A 15,807-nucleotide genomic window follows, 5' to 3' on the forward strand; every position below is an offset into this window, starting at 1 on the left:
ATATATTTGAAAATGTAGGAAAAAATCCAAAAATATTGAATAAATTTAAATTGGTATTCTATTGTTTAACAGTGCAATTAATCGCAGTTAATTTTTTTGAGTTAATCACGTGATTTAATTGCGATTAATCGACAGCCCTAGTTTTTTTCATTTAATAAAACCTCCAATGAGATTTTTTTTTTTTTTTTTTTTTTGGAGCTATGAAAAATCACAACCCTGATTTCAGTTAGAGTAAAACTAAAGATCTGATCGAAAGCCCATTGAAGGCAGTGGAAGGAGGAAGAAGATATTATTGGTGAGATTTTTGGATACCTGTTCAATATTTTATTAGAACTTCTATCTTAATTTCTTAAAGACACAAAACAGAGGGAGAAATTACTGCCCTTCGACCCTCCGTTTTCAAATGGAGGGTGAGAGGGACGAGTTTTCATAATACACACTTAAATTAAAATCCTGGTTAATGTCTTTGCGAAAGGGAGGGGAGAACTTTCAACTTCATGCTCTCCTTCTGCCTGCCCTCTCTAAGTTGCTTTCGCTGGCTGTGTGCTGGCTGTCTTTGAGCTTTGGCAATCCCTGTGCTGCCTGGATGCTTTAGTCAATAAACTTATTGTGCAGTGATCCCACTTCTAAGTTAATAGAGCTGTCACACACCAGCTGTTAAGATCCAAGTCATGAACGTTTGGAAAGTTACAGTAATATAGCTAATTCTTAAATAGGAGAGTGGAATTTACTTAATCCAAAAATATTCTTTCCACCTGTATTTTTTCTAAAGCGTCTCTTCTGATTGTCTGTAACTATTAAAAAACAGCTACAAAAGACTTCTAGCTTTAGATGACCTTCAAAATTTGTGTTTTTGCAAGAGTTTGCATCATTCTTTTTTTAATGTATATGTACGTATTATGTATAACATGTTGAAAAAACTTTTTTGATATGGCATGTATAAAATACACATTTAATTTGGTATGCACGTCTGATATATTTAGAGCATAACAAAACCTGAATATTAAAGAAAATTAAGGAATTGTAATTGTCCACTGCTGCGTTTTAACTATTGCTTTTATAGTTCAGCTGTGCTCTTGAAGCTCCTTTTTCATTGATGTGAATGGTGTCAGGGAGATTTGCCCTTCGAGCATGCTCAGAAATTATTCTTTTTCAGTCAACCTTTTATTTAAAAGATTTTCCCCAACATAGCAAAGGCATTTGCTGCTGTTAAGGATTGTGTACCGGCAAAGTTTACAACTAAAGCTGGGTGGGTTTGTTTTTCTGTCTTTGGTAGCCCTCACTAAAAAACATGTATTTACAGTTTTGTAAGGTGGAAAAAATAGCCCCGTCTCACAAAACCCACCAATGACTGACCACAATTTTCTCAAAACTCTGGGGTGGGGAAAATTAATTGGTTTTGGCTAAGGCTAAGCTTGAGAAGTAACTGCCCTAACGAGCTGGACAGGAACCAGATTTCCATTTAATGGGAAATTCTATATGTTCTTGAATGGAACGAAAGCTTCAAAATTTCCTGTGAAATGAAATTCCCTCCCCAAAATTGTTTTGAATTTTTTGATGAAATTATATTCCAATTTTAATGGGTTTTAATTTTTTTAAGTAAAAAGTTTCTAAACAGTCATTTCAAAACAAACTGATTGAAACAACGTTCCAAACATTTCACAGCAGAATGCTTCCATATTATCAAAATGTTTCATGTGGTGTTTTTTCAAAAATGAAAATTAGTAGAAATTGACATGTTTCTACAAAATGTTTAGCTTTTGACCAATGGGCTTTTTCTGACAGAAAAATGTTCAGTCTGAAAACTCCCAACCAGCTCTAGCTGCCAGTATGAAATCAGATGATCTGAATCTTCTCTTTGCCCTCAACACAGTGCGCTTAGGCAGTGTTACTGTCCAAGGTTCACCCTGACGTCTCCTTTTATTAACTTATGTGACTTGGCTGTTCTTATTCCTTTTTCCTGCAAGACTTGTTGATTCATTACTTAGCTCTACTTTTGTCTGACTCTCCACTTCCTCCTGAGTTTGAAGCTACTGAAATCCATCTGCTCTGGTTGCCAGAGAGGTCAGCTGTCTAGCCCTGTATCTCCATGTAGGGTTCTAGAACTAAACATGCTGTCTTGGACATAGAAATTGTATCATCCAAATCAGCAAATGTTATAACACTTAGAAAATATCTGGCAGAGCAAATATATAAAACTATGGGTTGGCATCCATATTATGCCTTTTAGTGAATGTATGTCTGCTAATGGGGAGAAATTTAAATGCAATATAACTAATGAAATGTAAGGCAATCCAGCAATTAAATGGGCAGTTTTTGTGTACCTGTACAATTAAATGGGTATAAAGCTGCCTTGGGTAACAAACTGGGAAAGAAACTGTGTTCTTCTGCCTCTTTCCTTGAACTGTATAGCCAGCTGTAATGTCTAACCTTACTTCAAAAGAGCTTTTCCAAAATCAAGTGAAACAAATTAGCTTAACTGATAAACCTTCCAGGGAAAACTTTTAAGATTTTTAAGCTTTCTTTTTAAAAATAAGAATTAAAAAGGTATACATAAATAGCATACTTACTGGCCACTCTGTAAAATCAGCAGAAAGAGTTAACTTATCCTGGAACCCTTTATGACCTGAAAAAAACTGAAGGGTTGAATGATTGACATTTTCTGTGATTGTTATGATGGCACCTTTTGGCTTTCCCATCAGCCATTAGTTACACAGCATAAGATTTCTGAAGTGACATGCCAGCTCCTAAGCTCTACCCTGTCTACAATGCTTGTTTTTCTTGAAAGACTTTATTAATGCAGACTTTAAAAAAGGCTTTTAAAAGGTGTTGCGTTTACAATTTATTCTCTGAAGTAATGTATTTGTATAGATGTCTTATGAACTATTGAGAGTGAAAATTTATGCCACGTTTACTCTCCTCACATCACTGAAATGCATTCGCCATGAGCCTTCTCTTCTTGCACCTGCACTCCCTTAGATGGGGAGATAGGAGAGCGGGCTGTGAAAGGGCTAATGGTGTGATGAAGAACCAGCTATACCAGTACTAATGAATACCTGTACAGAGCTGCTTTATGGCAGTGGTTGCAGAGTTAAAGTATTATGTTGCTTGAATTTAGCCTTCCCACTAAAGATTTCATTACGTAAATACAGCTCTAGTGAATCTTGGATGCTGAAAATGTTTGAGATGAAAGTTTTGGGGGGGTGATTGTTGTGTTTTTGTTTTGGTTTTTTTTTTTTTTACAGTTTAATGCTATAGACTCGATTTCCCTTCTAATTGTTGCTGATTACCAAAATATATGTAGAAGAATCTTTCTTCTAATAGGCCTGCTTTTCCTCCTGGTAGTCAGTAATGCCCCAGCTCAGTGTTTGACATCATATTTGCTTCCATTCCTACATGCAGTAAACATATTTTCTTGGTACAGTCTTTCACAGCCTAATACCAGTTGTACAATTTTTTTTATATTATATATATATATATATATATATATTGGTTAGTCAATGTAACACACTAGTTGTTATCCTCAATAACACAGAAAAACAACTGTTTGAATATTCTTGCTATAATCCTGTGAAAACTGTTTCAGACGGAGCAGCTTTCCTATAACTTTCCTTTGTTACATATATCTTGTAATCCTCCTAAGAGGGCTGTTCAGGCCAAGGCAGTTATCACATCTCTCTCTAAAAATACATCCCCTAGTGAACGGACTAGTGTCATATCTTTTTAAAAAATATTGATCTATGGTAGCCTTAACTTCAGTAGCTCACTTGCCTTTATGTCTGACCCTTAAAATGTCTTCCCCCCCCCCCCTGTATTTAAGCAAAAAAAATATTGAGGGGTAGGTTTACTGGGGATTAATGACTGGCTAGGAAGCATTGAGGGCTCAAGGCCAGTAAACCTAGTCAGTGTCATGCACTGAAGTAGTTATTGCTGCTGAAAATTGATATGAAGATTTTACAGTATTATGTTAATAATATTGCTGAATGCAGTGGTATTGTAGCTGTGTTGATCCCAGGATGTTAGAGAGACAAAGTGGGTGAGGTAATATCTTTTATTGGACCAACTGTTTGGGGAGAGAGACAAGCTTTCGAGCTTATACAGAGCTCCGTGTATCTCTCTCCCCAACAGAAGTTGGTCCAACAAAAGATATTACCTCACCCACCTTGTCTCTCGAATAATATTGCTGTTATAAAATTACTAGGATAACATTTTAGTGGAGTCACTTCATGGTTGCATATCATGCCCCTCAGTCCCCTACATCCTGTTTTAAAATGGAAGATTGCAGATGTTTGCAAGGCTAGCAGGGAAGTGAGAAGTAGTGGGTCATAGGAGGACATCTCCTCTACAGCTGCAAGAAGCAGTGAGTGGGAGAACTGCAAGGAGGCTGAAGGAAACCAGGAGCTCACTCTTCTCTCCAGAGGCTAGAGGGGAAGTTGGTGGCAGCCTGCTCTTACATCTCTGGCGCTGAAGAGTCTTTATAATGAGGCCATCCAGTAGCAGCCAGCTGCCTTCCCCAGTGCATGTGTTTTCACAGCAGGCCAGATCCTTAAGGGTATGTCTATGCTGCAGTTGGATGCCCATGCTAACTGACTCGGACTCAGGCTGTGTGGCAGTTTAATTGCGGTGTGCACGAACCTGAGCTTTGAGACTCTCCCACCTCTCAGGTCTTACAGCCCCGGTTCCAGCCCATGTCTGAACATCTACACCGCTATTAAACAGCTCCTTAGTCCAAGCCCCGTGAGCCCAAATCAGCTGGCATAAGCCAGCTGCAGGTTTTTAATTGCAGTGTAGACATACCCTAAGTGTAGCCAGGCACACATTTTATTTTGGTAGGTGATGTGGCCAAAAATGGAGAGGCTGTGCATTAGTCAGTGAAGACCGAGGAACCATGCTACTCCGTTTACAATGTAAAAAATGTTCTTTGTAAAAACATGTTCTTTGTATACTCCATGTTTAGGTATCTACAAATTTATTTTATTGTAATGCAGAGGCAGTTCATATTGCAGAAAAATTTTGTGGGACACAGACTAGTGCAGTCTGGGTTGGATGGTAATAGTAAAATAGTCAAACTGTCAGATGGACTGTACAGATTTGATCGCAAATGCATAGCTCTGATCAATGATGTATTAGCTTTTTATTCACACAGTACAAAATGTCTTCATAAATAGTAGTGTATCCATTTACTGCTGCATTCTATATGACAGATTCTTTCCAAATAACATTTCTTTGAAATCCAATTTCTTTTCCCTCTTCTCTTCCCCATTATAGAGTAGTACAACAAGAAGCTCAAAGATCGCAGCAAGTTTCACATGACAGAAAGAGTCCCAGCAAAACTAACGGTTGCAGTGAAAACAAACCCATTGATATCCTGGAAATGCTTAGCAAAGCCAAGGATGAATATGAACGAGTAAGGAAACTTGTGGGGAGGGAGGATTATCTATATTAGTAATGTAAAACTAGTCCAAGTACTTCTTTTGATTAAAGACCTAAGGTAGATCTCATTGAAATCAAATGGAGCTTTGCCTTTGCCTTCAGTGAGAGTTGGATCAGAGCGTAGTCGGGCAGTTTTGTACATAAGCATTATAACCTGTATCAGACTTCTTCAGTAATTCTTTACATTTCAAGTTAATTGCATTCACTTCTTGAGGTTCCTTTTTTCTTACAATAGCAGTTCTAAAGTGAGATGCTTAAGTAACACTTGTATTAAATTGTAGATTGAGGTTCCCACCAGAGGAGTACACTATATTTTTTTTAAGATCTAGTATTTCACATATAATTTTAAAACTGGACATTAGGAAATAAAAATTAAAGTTGTAATATTCTGATTTTATCATCTTTTCTGAAATTGAGATAAAAGTGATTAAACACACGATACAGTATTAGAATTATAGAATATCAGGTTGGAAGGGACCTCAGGAGATCATCTAGTCCATTCCCCTGCTCAAAGCAGGACCAATCCCCAACTAAATCATCCCAGCCAGGGCTTTGTCAAGCCTGACCTTAAAAACCTCTAAGGAAGGAGATTTCACCACCTCCCTAGGTAACCCATTCCAGTGCTTCACCACCCTCCTAGTGAAAAAGTTTTTCCTAATATCCAACCTAAGCCTCGCCCACTGCAACTTGAGACCATTACTCCTTGTTCTGTCATCTGCTACCACTGAGAACAGTCTAGATCCATCCTCTTTGGAACCCCCTTTCAGGTAGTTGAAAGCAGCTATCGAATCCCCCCTCATTCTTCTCTTCTGCAGACTAAACAGTCCCAATTCCCTCAGCCTCTCCTCATAAGTCATGTGCTCCACCCCCTAATGATTTTTGTTGCCCTCCGCTGAACTCTTTCCAATTTTTCCACATCCTTCTTGTAGTGTCTGGCCCAAAACTGGACACAGTACTCCAGATGAGGCCTCATCAATGTCGAATAGAGGGGAATGATCACATCCCTCAATCTGCTGGCAGTGCCCCTACTTATACAGCCCAAAATCACATTAGCCTTCTTGGCAACAAGGACACACTGTCGATTCATATCCAGCTTCTCGTCCACTGTAACCCCTAGGTCCTCTTCTGCAGAACTGCTGCCTAGCCATTCGGTCCCTAGTCTATAGCAGTGCACGGGATTCTTCCGTCCTAAGTGCAGGACTCAAGGACTCTGCACTTGTCCTTGTTGAACCTCATCAGATTTCTTTTGGCCCAATCCTCTAATTTGTCTAGGTCCCTCTGTATCCTATCCCTACCCTCCAGCGTATCTACCACTCCTCCAGTTTAGTGTCATCTACAAATTTGATACTGGCTGCCAACTAGACATGGAGCCATTGATCACTACCCGTTGAGCCCAACGATCTAGACCGCTTTCTATTCACCTTATAGTCCATTCATCCAGCCCATACTTCTTTAACTTGCCGGCAAGTTAATCCGCTGTCTTATCTCTTTGACAGTATTTGTAGTCTTTGGTAACAAAGATATATCATGGAGCAGTTCAGGAGAAATGAGCACTGAAGAAGACTTTTGTATTAAATATATTCATAAATGTTTAATTTTTTGTAATACACATTCTCAAGAGATTCTGTTTTGTACATGTTCTGCACTGTATTTCAGACTGCATTTTTTCCCCTTACTGAAATTCACTGGAGGAGATGGATTGATTGAGACATGAATCATGATAGGATGTACATTACAGGTCCAAATTTAAATACTTCAAGGGGTGTTGAATCATGAGGCAAAAGACCAAGGGCCTTCACCTACCCCCGAACTGTGATTTAGGCATGTTGTATAGCCTGAAATGACTTGCTGCCATTACATTAAAAAAACTAAAAACCTCTGATGTATTTAGAAACAGCATTTCAGAATAATATAGGGGTTGACATGTATGTATGTATTTATGTATGTATAAAACTAGTCTCTCCTTTTACAATTTTCAGCCAATCTGATCTCAAATTTGCTTTTGCCAACTGCATGTTTGCAATTTTTATAAACTTCTCTATAAACATACATATGATTTTAAACACTTATGGATGTTATCTTTTATTTAATTTGCTAAGTGACATTTTCTCAGATATTAGTTGTGACTACTATTAAAAAAAATCTTTTAAAATAGTAATTAGTGTTAGTTTCAGTGCTTTCTTTGATTTTGTGTCAATCTATAAAGTGAATCAGAGCCAAGGATAATCCCCTGGCTTTCCACTCTAGTATATTTGTTTGTGTCAAATTTTACCAGATAAGCAAAATTGAGCAATGCTAGTTCAAGATGTGGTATTAATAAAAGAATGACCACATTAGTTTTAGAAGGAAACCTCTTGTGGCATAGATTGACATGTCTGCCATTATTTAATTATAGAGTCTTTCTCTTTATTCTTTTGTCCATGTATTTCTACACTGATGCTGTGTAATTTAAGTAAACATATTTGCTATAAAGAAGAGCGTTTCTTGGGAGAACATGCAGTCTTATTTCTGTACAAATTATTCTGGGGCACTCAAGTTGATAATTACACATGAATTTGTATTTCAGTATTTAAGAGCAGAAAGTACTTATCTGCCTAGTACATTCCAGATGGATCATACAGTAATCCTTGTGTGCAGCCCACATGAGATTGGCAGAGAGTCAGCATGAGAAGGGGACAGAGAGAGAGCAAAAAAGAGATTTATAAAGGCCCGAGTGATTTAATCTAGGATTCTAAATAAATTTAATCCTCCCAAGTACACTCTACATCAAGTCCATATGTGAAAATGAATGAATTCTGAGATTTTTGTATCAAGTGGGTGGATGCTTTTTGTTGGTTGGGGTTTGTTTTGCTTTGTTCCCTCCCCCCATGATTCTGGAAGATAATGAAGTGTATTATAGCCAATCCCTTGGTCAAAGTGGAAAAAAAAGCCACATTTCTAAATCTTATTTGTAAGCCACAAAACAGTCAAGGACTTTAGGTCTAATGTATGTTACTACTTAAATGTTAAAAGCTGATACGAGTTGGGGAGAAATCTCCTGGAATCTAAATATGTAGTCTTTGTTTTATTCCTAAATCTATTGCTCAGTCATTGCGTGCGTAGACTGTCGGTCCTTCATGAGTTGAAACTGAGGTGATCAGAACACGCCTTCCAATCTTCTCTTGCTCTGGCCATCCTTCGCCATGCTTGTCCATATCTCCTTGTTAGGAAATCATCCCACCTCTTTGAGGCCGACTGCGTGGCCGTTTCTGTTTTCGCGGATACCACTCAGATATAGCTGCGGTCCATCTGTTGTCGCTGAGACGGGCCACGTGACCCGCCTACCGCATTTTGCTGAGCCTGCTTTCAACAATAACATTTCACACTCCAGACTGCTGCCTAATTATTTCGTTTGGGATGTCATCGCAGAGCAAAATGCCCCAAAATGTTCGTTCCATCACCTTGTGTGTGACAGACAGTTGATGTTCTTCAATCTTTGTCAGTGACCATGTTTCGCTGCCATATAACATCTCTGGAAGCACGGTCAAGTCGAAAAGATTCGCACAAGTTGTTTTGCCGATCTTTCCTTGGAGGATGTCCTTGATGTCATTGAATGCGCACCATCCAGCTTTTTTTCTGCATGATAGTTCGCCTTTCTGGTCGTGACACATGTTGACTTCCTGGCCCAAATAGATGTATTTATCAACCTCTTGGGTCTGCTCTCCTCCAAGAGGAATCACTGAGAAATCTTAAAAACAAAAAATCACAGCCTCATACCCCTTTCAGAAAACCCCCCAAAATGAACTGTAAGATGCCATTTGCTGGCTTTGCAGCTGTAGCAGTTAAGTAACAAGAGCCATTCCCCTGCTTTGTGCTGACATCACTTGATGATGCTGGTGTTTAGAGATATCGTAGGTGCTATATAGGCTGAAGTTCTTATAGTAAGTTGCATCAATTTCAGCTTTTTAAATAAATGCATCATAAACAATACTCAAGTGAAAAGCCACTTGAATCATGAAGTTGCCTTATTATCTTAGTGTATTACAGTTGGGACATTTATCTAACATCTCTAAACAACATGGGATCTGTAGTCTCAACTAATTTCCTGATTTTCTGTGCTCTCCTTGCCTTGTGTTTTACAAGTGTTAATTTGTTCCTCCATTAATGCACTTGCACAATTAAATAACTACAATAGAGATAACATAGATAACTAACAGAAGTATTGGGAGCATAAGCTTTCGTGGGTAAGAACCTCACTTCTTCAGATGCATCTGAAGAAGTGAGGTTCTTACCCACGAAAGCTTATGCTCCCAATACTTCTGTTAGTCTTAAAGGTGCCACAGGACCCTCTGTTGCTTTTTACAGATTCAGACTAACACGGCTACCCCTCTGATAGATAACTAGTCCTTTTTCCAGTGAATGAACATGTACAAATCCTTGAAGCATAATTTTTTATGTGGTGTAAATTCTCGCAGGAATGAAATTAGCAGATTTTCTTGTTTACGGCTAGTGTCCGTAGTTTACATGATTGGCACCTTTTTTTAATAAATTGAACATGTTTCTATTAAGTGGAAAAAAATATTAAACTGAAGTCCTGTAAATTTCCCAGTAAGAGAACAACAAAATAATAGTGAGCACAGCGGGTAGATTTAATGTGGTGAATGTCATTGTCTCATTATATTTAAAACTTATAAAAATCAACAAGATCTACATTCTGTATATATGAGAGTGGAAAAGTGCAGACTGAATTATAGCAATTGTGCTGCTGGGGTAAGGATAGAAAACAGATGTATTTATGTAAATGTTTTCTTTTTTAGACTCAGATCAGTGACTTAAGTATTATATCAAGTTCTGGAATGCAGCAAAATGAGAATCCCACGAAGACGGAAAGCATGGAGACTTCAGAACAAACATCTTCAATGTTACAAATGCAAGACCAGGTATGTTCAATCCAAACTTAAACAAAGTGACAATCCTTTACTAATATTTATCATCAGTAATAGAAATACAGCATGTTCTGCACAAGTGAGATTTTTTTCCAGTACTTCTGCAGCACAAAAAGTGTGTTTGTTTACAATTCAGGTTAAAAAAAAAAAATGAATTGCCAAGATGCGTGTGTTCCTAAACCCAATGACTGTTAGAGATCTGTCTCCTGTATCCTTTCTCACTTCTTCCTGGTGTATGTTATGGCCTTTTTTGTCTGACCTTTTGGCTTTGGGTAAAATTTTCAAAGGCATCTAAGTGATTTAGGAGCCTTGATCCCATTTTCAGTAGAGGCGTGAACATTTAGGAAATTCAGTCTCATTGAAAGTCAATGGGACTCAAGTTCCTAAGTAACTTAGATGCTTTTGAAAATTTAATCTCTTTTCTATATTCGGAAACTTTTCCTAAAAATTCCCCACCATTATTACTGCTGTTTTATTTCCATTGGTAATAGTGCTAGTGTAGACAAGAGGGTAGATCTTGAACTGATATAAATGATCACAGCTTCCTTGAAATCAGTGGCGGTATGATAGTTTACACAGGCTAAGGATCTGAACTAAGGGATTTGTGGTTACTAGCATTTTAAGTAGTGTGTCTGCTAGACCTGCTCTGAACAGGGTTAGAAGACCTGCTTAAAAACCAACAGCTGGTCAGAGATATGTCTGTGTGAGTGATCCATTGTTGCTCCTACCAATAGAGTTTTAAACTGTGCAAAATATCCTACTGTAAATGCATTGCTTAATTTGCAGTTTCTCTCTCTAACAGAAGTTTTCCATGGTTCAAAACAGGTTTCTTTTCTGATTGGTAAGCAGCATCACTGGGCATTTTGTAGCATGGATATTGTCAGAAAATAAATAACTGACTAAATTTGCTCATAGGCATTGACCCCACAATGAAGTTATACAGCTTCCTATTTTAGAGAAGATTCAGTTAAAACTGTTCTAATGCTAAAAGAAGAACAGGAGGACTTGTGGCACCTTAGAGACTAACAAATTTATTAGAGCATAAGCTTTCGTGGACTATAGCCCACTTCTTCGGATGCATATAGAATGGAACATATATTGAGGAGATATATATACACACATACAGAGAGCATAAACAGGTGGGAGTTGTCTTACCACCTCTGAGAGGCCAATTAATTAAGAGAAAAAAAACTTTTGAAGTGATAATCAAGCTAGCCCAGCACAGACAGACAGTTAGATAACAAGTGTGAGAATACTTACAAGGGGAGATAGATTTCAATGTTTGTAATGGCCCAACCATTCCCAGTCCTTATTTAAACCGGAGTTGATTGTGTCTAGTTTGCATATCAATTCTAGCTCAGCAGTTTCTCGTTGGAGTCTGTTTTTGAAGTTTTTCTGTTGTAATATAGCCACCCGCAGGTCTGTCACTGAATGACCAGACAGGTTAAAGTGTTCTCCCACTGGTTTTTGAGTATTTTGATTCCTGATGTCAGATTTGTGTCCATTAATTCTTTTGCGTAGAGACTGTCCGGTTTGGCCAATGTACATGGCAGAGGGGCATTGCTGGCACATGATGGCATATATCACATTGGTAGATGTGCAGGTGAACGAGCCCCTGATGGTATGGCTGATGTGATTAGGTCCTATGATGATGTCACTGGAATAGATATGTGGACAGAGTTGACATCGGGGTTTGTTACAAGGATAGGTTCCTGGGTTAGTGGTTTTGTTCAGTGATGTGTGGTTGCTGGTGAGTATTTGCTTTAGGTTGGGGGGTTGTCTGTAAGCGAGGACAGGTCTGTCTCCCAAGATCTGAGAGAGTAAAGGATCATCTTTCAGGATAGGTTGTAGATCTCTGATGATGCGCTGGAGAGGTTTTAGTTGGGGGCTGAAGGTGACAGCTAGTGGTGTTCTGTTATTTTCTTTGTTGGGCCTGTCTTGTAGGAGGTGACTTCTGGGTACTCGTCTGGCTCTGTCAATCTGTTTTTTCACTTCAGCAGGTGGGTATTGTAGTTTTAAGAATGCTTGATAGAGATCTTGTAGGTGCTTGTCTCTATCCGAGGGATTGGAGCAAATGCGGTTATATCTTAGAGCTTGGCTGTAGACAATGGATCGTGTGGTGTGTCCTGGATGGAAGCTGGAGGCATGTAGGTAAGTGTAGCGGTCAGTAGGTTTCCGGTATAGGGTGGTATTTATGTGACCATCGCTTATTAGCACAGTAGTGTCCAGGAAATGGACCGCTTGTGTGGATTGATCTAGGCTGAGGTTGATGGTGGGATGGAAATTATTGAAATCATGGTGAAATTCCTCAAGGGCTTCTTTTCCATGGGTCCAGATGATGAAGATGTCATCAATGTAGCGCAAGTAGAGTAGGGGCGTTAGGGGACGAGAGCTAAGGAAGCGTTGTTCTAAGTCAGCCATAAAAATGTTGGCATATTGTGGGGCCATGTGGGTACCCATAGCAGTGCCGCTGACTTGAAGGTATATATTGTCCCCAAATGTGAAATAGTTGTGGGTGAGGACAAAATCACAAAGTTCAGCCACCAGGTTAGCTGTGATATTATCAGGGATACTGTTCCTGATAGCTTGTAGTCCATCTTTGTGTGGAATATTGGTGTAGAGGGCTTCTACGTCCATAGTGGCCAGGATGGTGTTTTCTGGAAGATCACCGATGGATTGTAGTTTCCTCAGGAAGTCAGTGGTGTCTCGAAGATAGCTGGGAGTGCTGGTAGCGTAGGGTCTGAGGAGAGAGTCTACATAACCAGACAAGCCTGATGTTAGGGTGCCAATGCCTGAGATGATGGGGCGTCCAGGATATCCAGGTTTATGGATCTTGGGTAGCAAATAGAATACCCCTGGTCGGGGTTCTAGGCATGTGTCTGTACAGATTTGTTCCTGTGCTTTGTCAGGGAGTTTTTTTAGCAGATGGTGTAGTTTCTTTAGGTAATCCTCAGTGGGATCAGAGGATAATGGCCTGTAGAATGTGGTGTTAGAGAGCTGTCTAGCAGCCTCCTGGTCATATTCCAATTTATTCATGATGACGACAGCACCTCCTTTGTCAGCCTTTTTGATTATGATGTCAGGGTTGTTTCTGAGGCTGTAGATGGCGTTGTGTTCTGCATGGCTGAGGTTATGTGGCAAGTGATGTTGCTTTTCCACAATTTCAGCCTTTGCACGTCGACGGAAGCACTCTATGTAGAAATCCAGTCTGTTGTTTCGACCGTCCGGAGGAGTCCACGCAGAATCCTTTTTTTTTGTTCTAATGCTGTAATTAGATGCCACACAATACATCAATAAGTTGTGCCTACTAACAATGCCACCTAGTGGAGGCAAAAATGTAATGTTTAAGCATTAGGTAATCCTTAACTTCAGAAAATGACCTTTAGCGATTTGGCTTAATAATTGGCTGGTTTAAATTCCCTGATATGGTTGTATTCCGACATATCTTCATGCAAAACACAAAAAAAACAATTATTCTTTTTTTGCATTTTTAAATTTGTAAATGAAATATAAAGATGTCTGTAGTTTAACATCTTTGGAGGAATGACTGCAATTAGGAAGGCAGCTTAATATTTACAAAATAAATCCAGAAGCAAACACATATGCAAATTGCCCTGTAACAATAATTCTTGGGGAAAAGGGGGTTTTTATAGAGAAGTTGAGATTAGATATATTTTTAGACTCACTTTAATAAAACCTTTTAAACTGAACTATTAAAAGATTTATATATCAGCGATTTTAGAAACCTTTAGTCTAGTTATTACATAAAAAATTACAACCAGTTCTAGTGTCGGTGGTGGAAATCACTATAAGTAACTAAATAGAGGTACAGATGCAATCAACAGTACGTGAGCAAGCTTGATTTTTTTTCCCCTTTATTAATCTAGAGAAGCATCTGCACAAACGAAGGGAGAGTAAGGAACAGCTCCATCTCCAATGAGTAAAATCATTTTCAATTAAACGAAAAATTCAGAAGGGCCAGGTTTTTCGTACTTTAAAGCAGGGGTGGGGAAATTCCAGTCCCCTCCTTAATTTCATCTGGCCCACAGCAAGTCTCCTCACCACGGGTCAGAAGCCCAGAGCCTTGGCGCCCCCCCACAGGGCTGGAGCCGCAAGTGCCGGCTCACCCCGCTGCGGGAGGAAGCTAGGGTGCCAGGCTGGTCAGTCGGCTGCCCCTGCAACCCCTAAGTGCAGAGGCAATCAAGAAAGGTCTGAGTCCATGTGCACCTACCCCTGCCCACAGGCGCCACCCCGCAGTTCCCATTGGCCGGGAACTGCAGACAATGGGAGCTGCGGGGCGGTGCCTGGGGGGGCGGACAGCATGCACTGCACAAAGCTGCCTGGCCACATTGTGGCAGCTTCTGGGAGCAGCATGGTGCCAGGGTAGGGGGAGGGCCTGCCTTAGCCCCGCTGCCAACCGGGTGCCACCTGAGGTAAGCGACGCCCAGCTGGAGCCCCCATCCCAACCCCCTCCCAGAGCCTGCACCCCCGCCCTGAGCCCACTCCCGCACTCCAAACCCCTCAGCCCCAGCCTGGAGCCCCCTCCCACACCCTGAACCCCTCATTTCTGGCTCCACCCTGGAGCCTAAGGGAAGCTCCAAGCCACTGCACTCCCCACGGGGCTGTGAGAGGGCTGTGACTGTTTTTTTTCGGTGGGTCAGTGGTCCCTGATAGAAAAAAGGTTCTTCTTCGAGTGCTTGCTCATATCCATTCCATTAGGTGTGTGCGCGCCGCGTGCACGATCGTCGGAGAATTTTCTACCCTAGCAACACCGGCGGGTCGGCTGTGGAGCCCCCTAGAGTGGCGCCTTCATGGCGCTGAATATATACCCCAGCCGACCCGGCGCCCCCTCAGTTCCTTCTTACCGCCCCTGATGGTCGTTGGAACTGTGGAGCGCGGCGTAGCTGTTCTCCACTCTCCCTAGCTTATTCCGTTATTCACAGTTATAGTTATAGTTCTAGTTGTATATAGTTAGATAGTTGTTTATTCACTTTGTTAATAGTTGTTATATAGTTAAAGGGGATTAAGGGGGTTGTCTCCCCCTTTTTCCCCCGGCGCGTGGCCGGGCTCATGCCCAAGGCTCCCGGCTTCAAACAGTGCGCCTCCTGCGCTAAGCCTATGCCAACGAGTGACCCGCACGACTCGTGTCTGAAGTGCCTGGGAGAGTCCCATCAGACAGATAAGTGCAAGATCTGTAAGGCCTTCAGACCGAGGACCAAGAAGGAGCGGGACTTTCGGCTCCGGCAACTCCTTATGGAGGCGGCACTTAGCCCGGACGCTCCATCGGCGCGTCAGGCCCCGGCACCTAGCACCTCGGTGCGCAGTGCCCCGGCGGCACCGACCATTCCGACCACGTCGGACAAGCCTCCACGGCACCGGACCTCGTCGGCACCGCACTCACAGCAAGTGCCTCGGCGCCGTTCATCATCCCCGGGACATAAAAAATCCC

General features: G+C 40.8%; 1 protein-coding gene across 1 annotated transcript in view; it reads left to right on the forward strand.

Annotated features, from left to right (window-relative positions):
• DCP1A (decapping mRNA 1A) overlaps nucleotides 1–15,807 on the forward strand; it is a 59,256-nt gene that overhangs the window by 17,640 nt on the left and 25,809 nt on the right. The window contains exons 5-6 of the mRNA XM_005293207.5: nucleotides 5,269–5,407; nucleotides 10,230–10,352. Coding sequence (XP_005293264.1) covers nucleotides 5,269–5,407; nucleotides 10,230–10,352 — 262 coding nt within the window. The remainder of the gene's footprint in view (nucleotides 1–5,268; nucleotides 5,408–10,229; nucleotides 10,353–15,807) is intronic.

This window comes from Chrysemys picta, chromosome 7 (assembly GCF_011386835.1).
Source record: "Chrysemys picta bellii isolate R12L10 chromosome 7, ASM1138683v2, whole genome shotgun sequence".
Lineage (NCBI taxonomy): Eukaryota > Metazoa > Chordata > Testudines > Emydidae > Chrysemys > Chrysemys picta.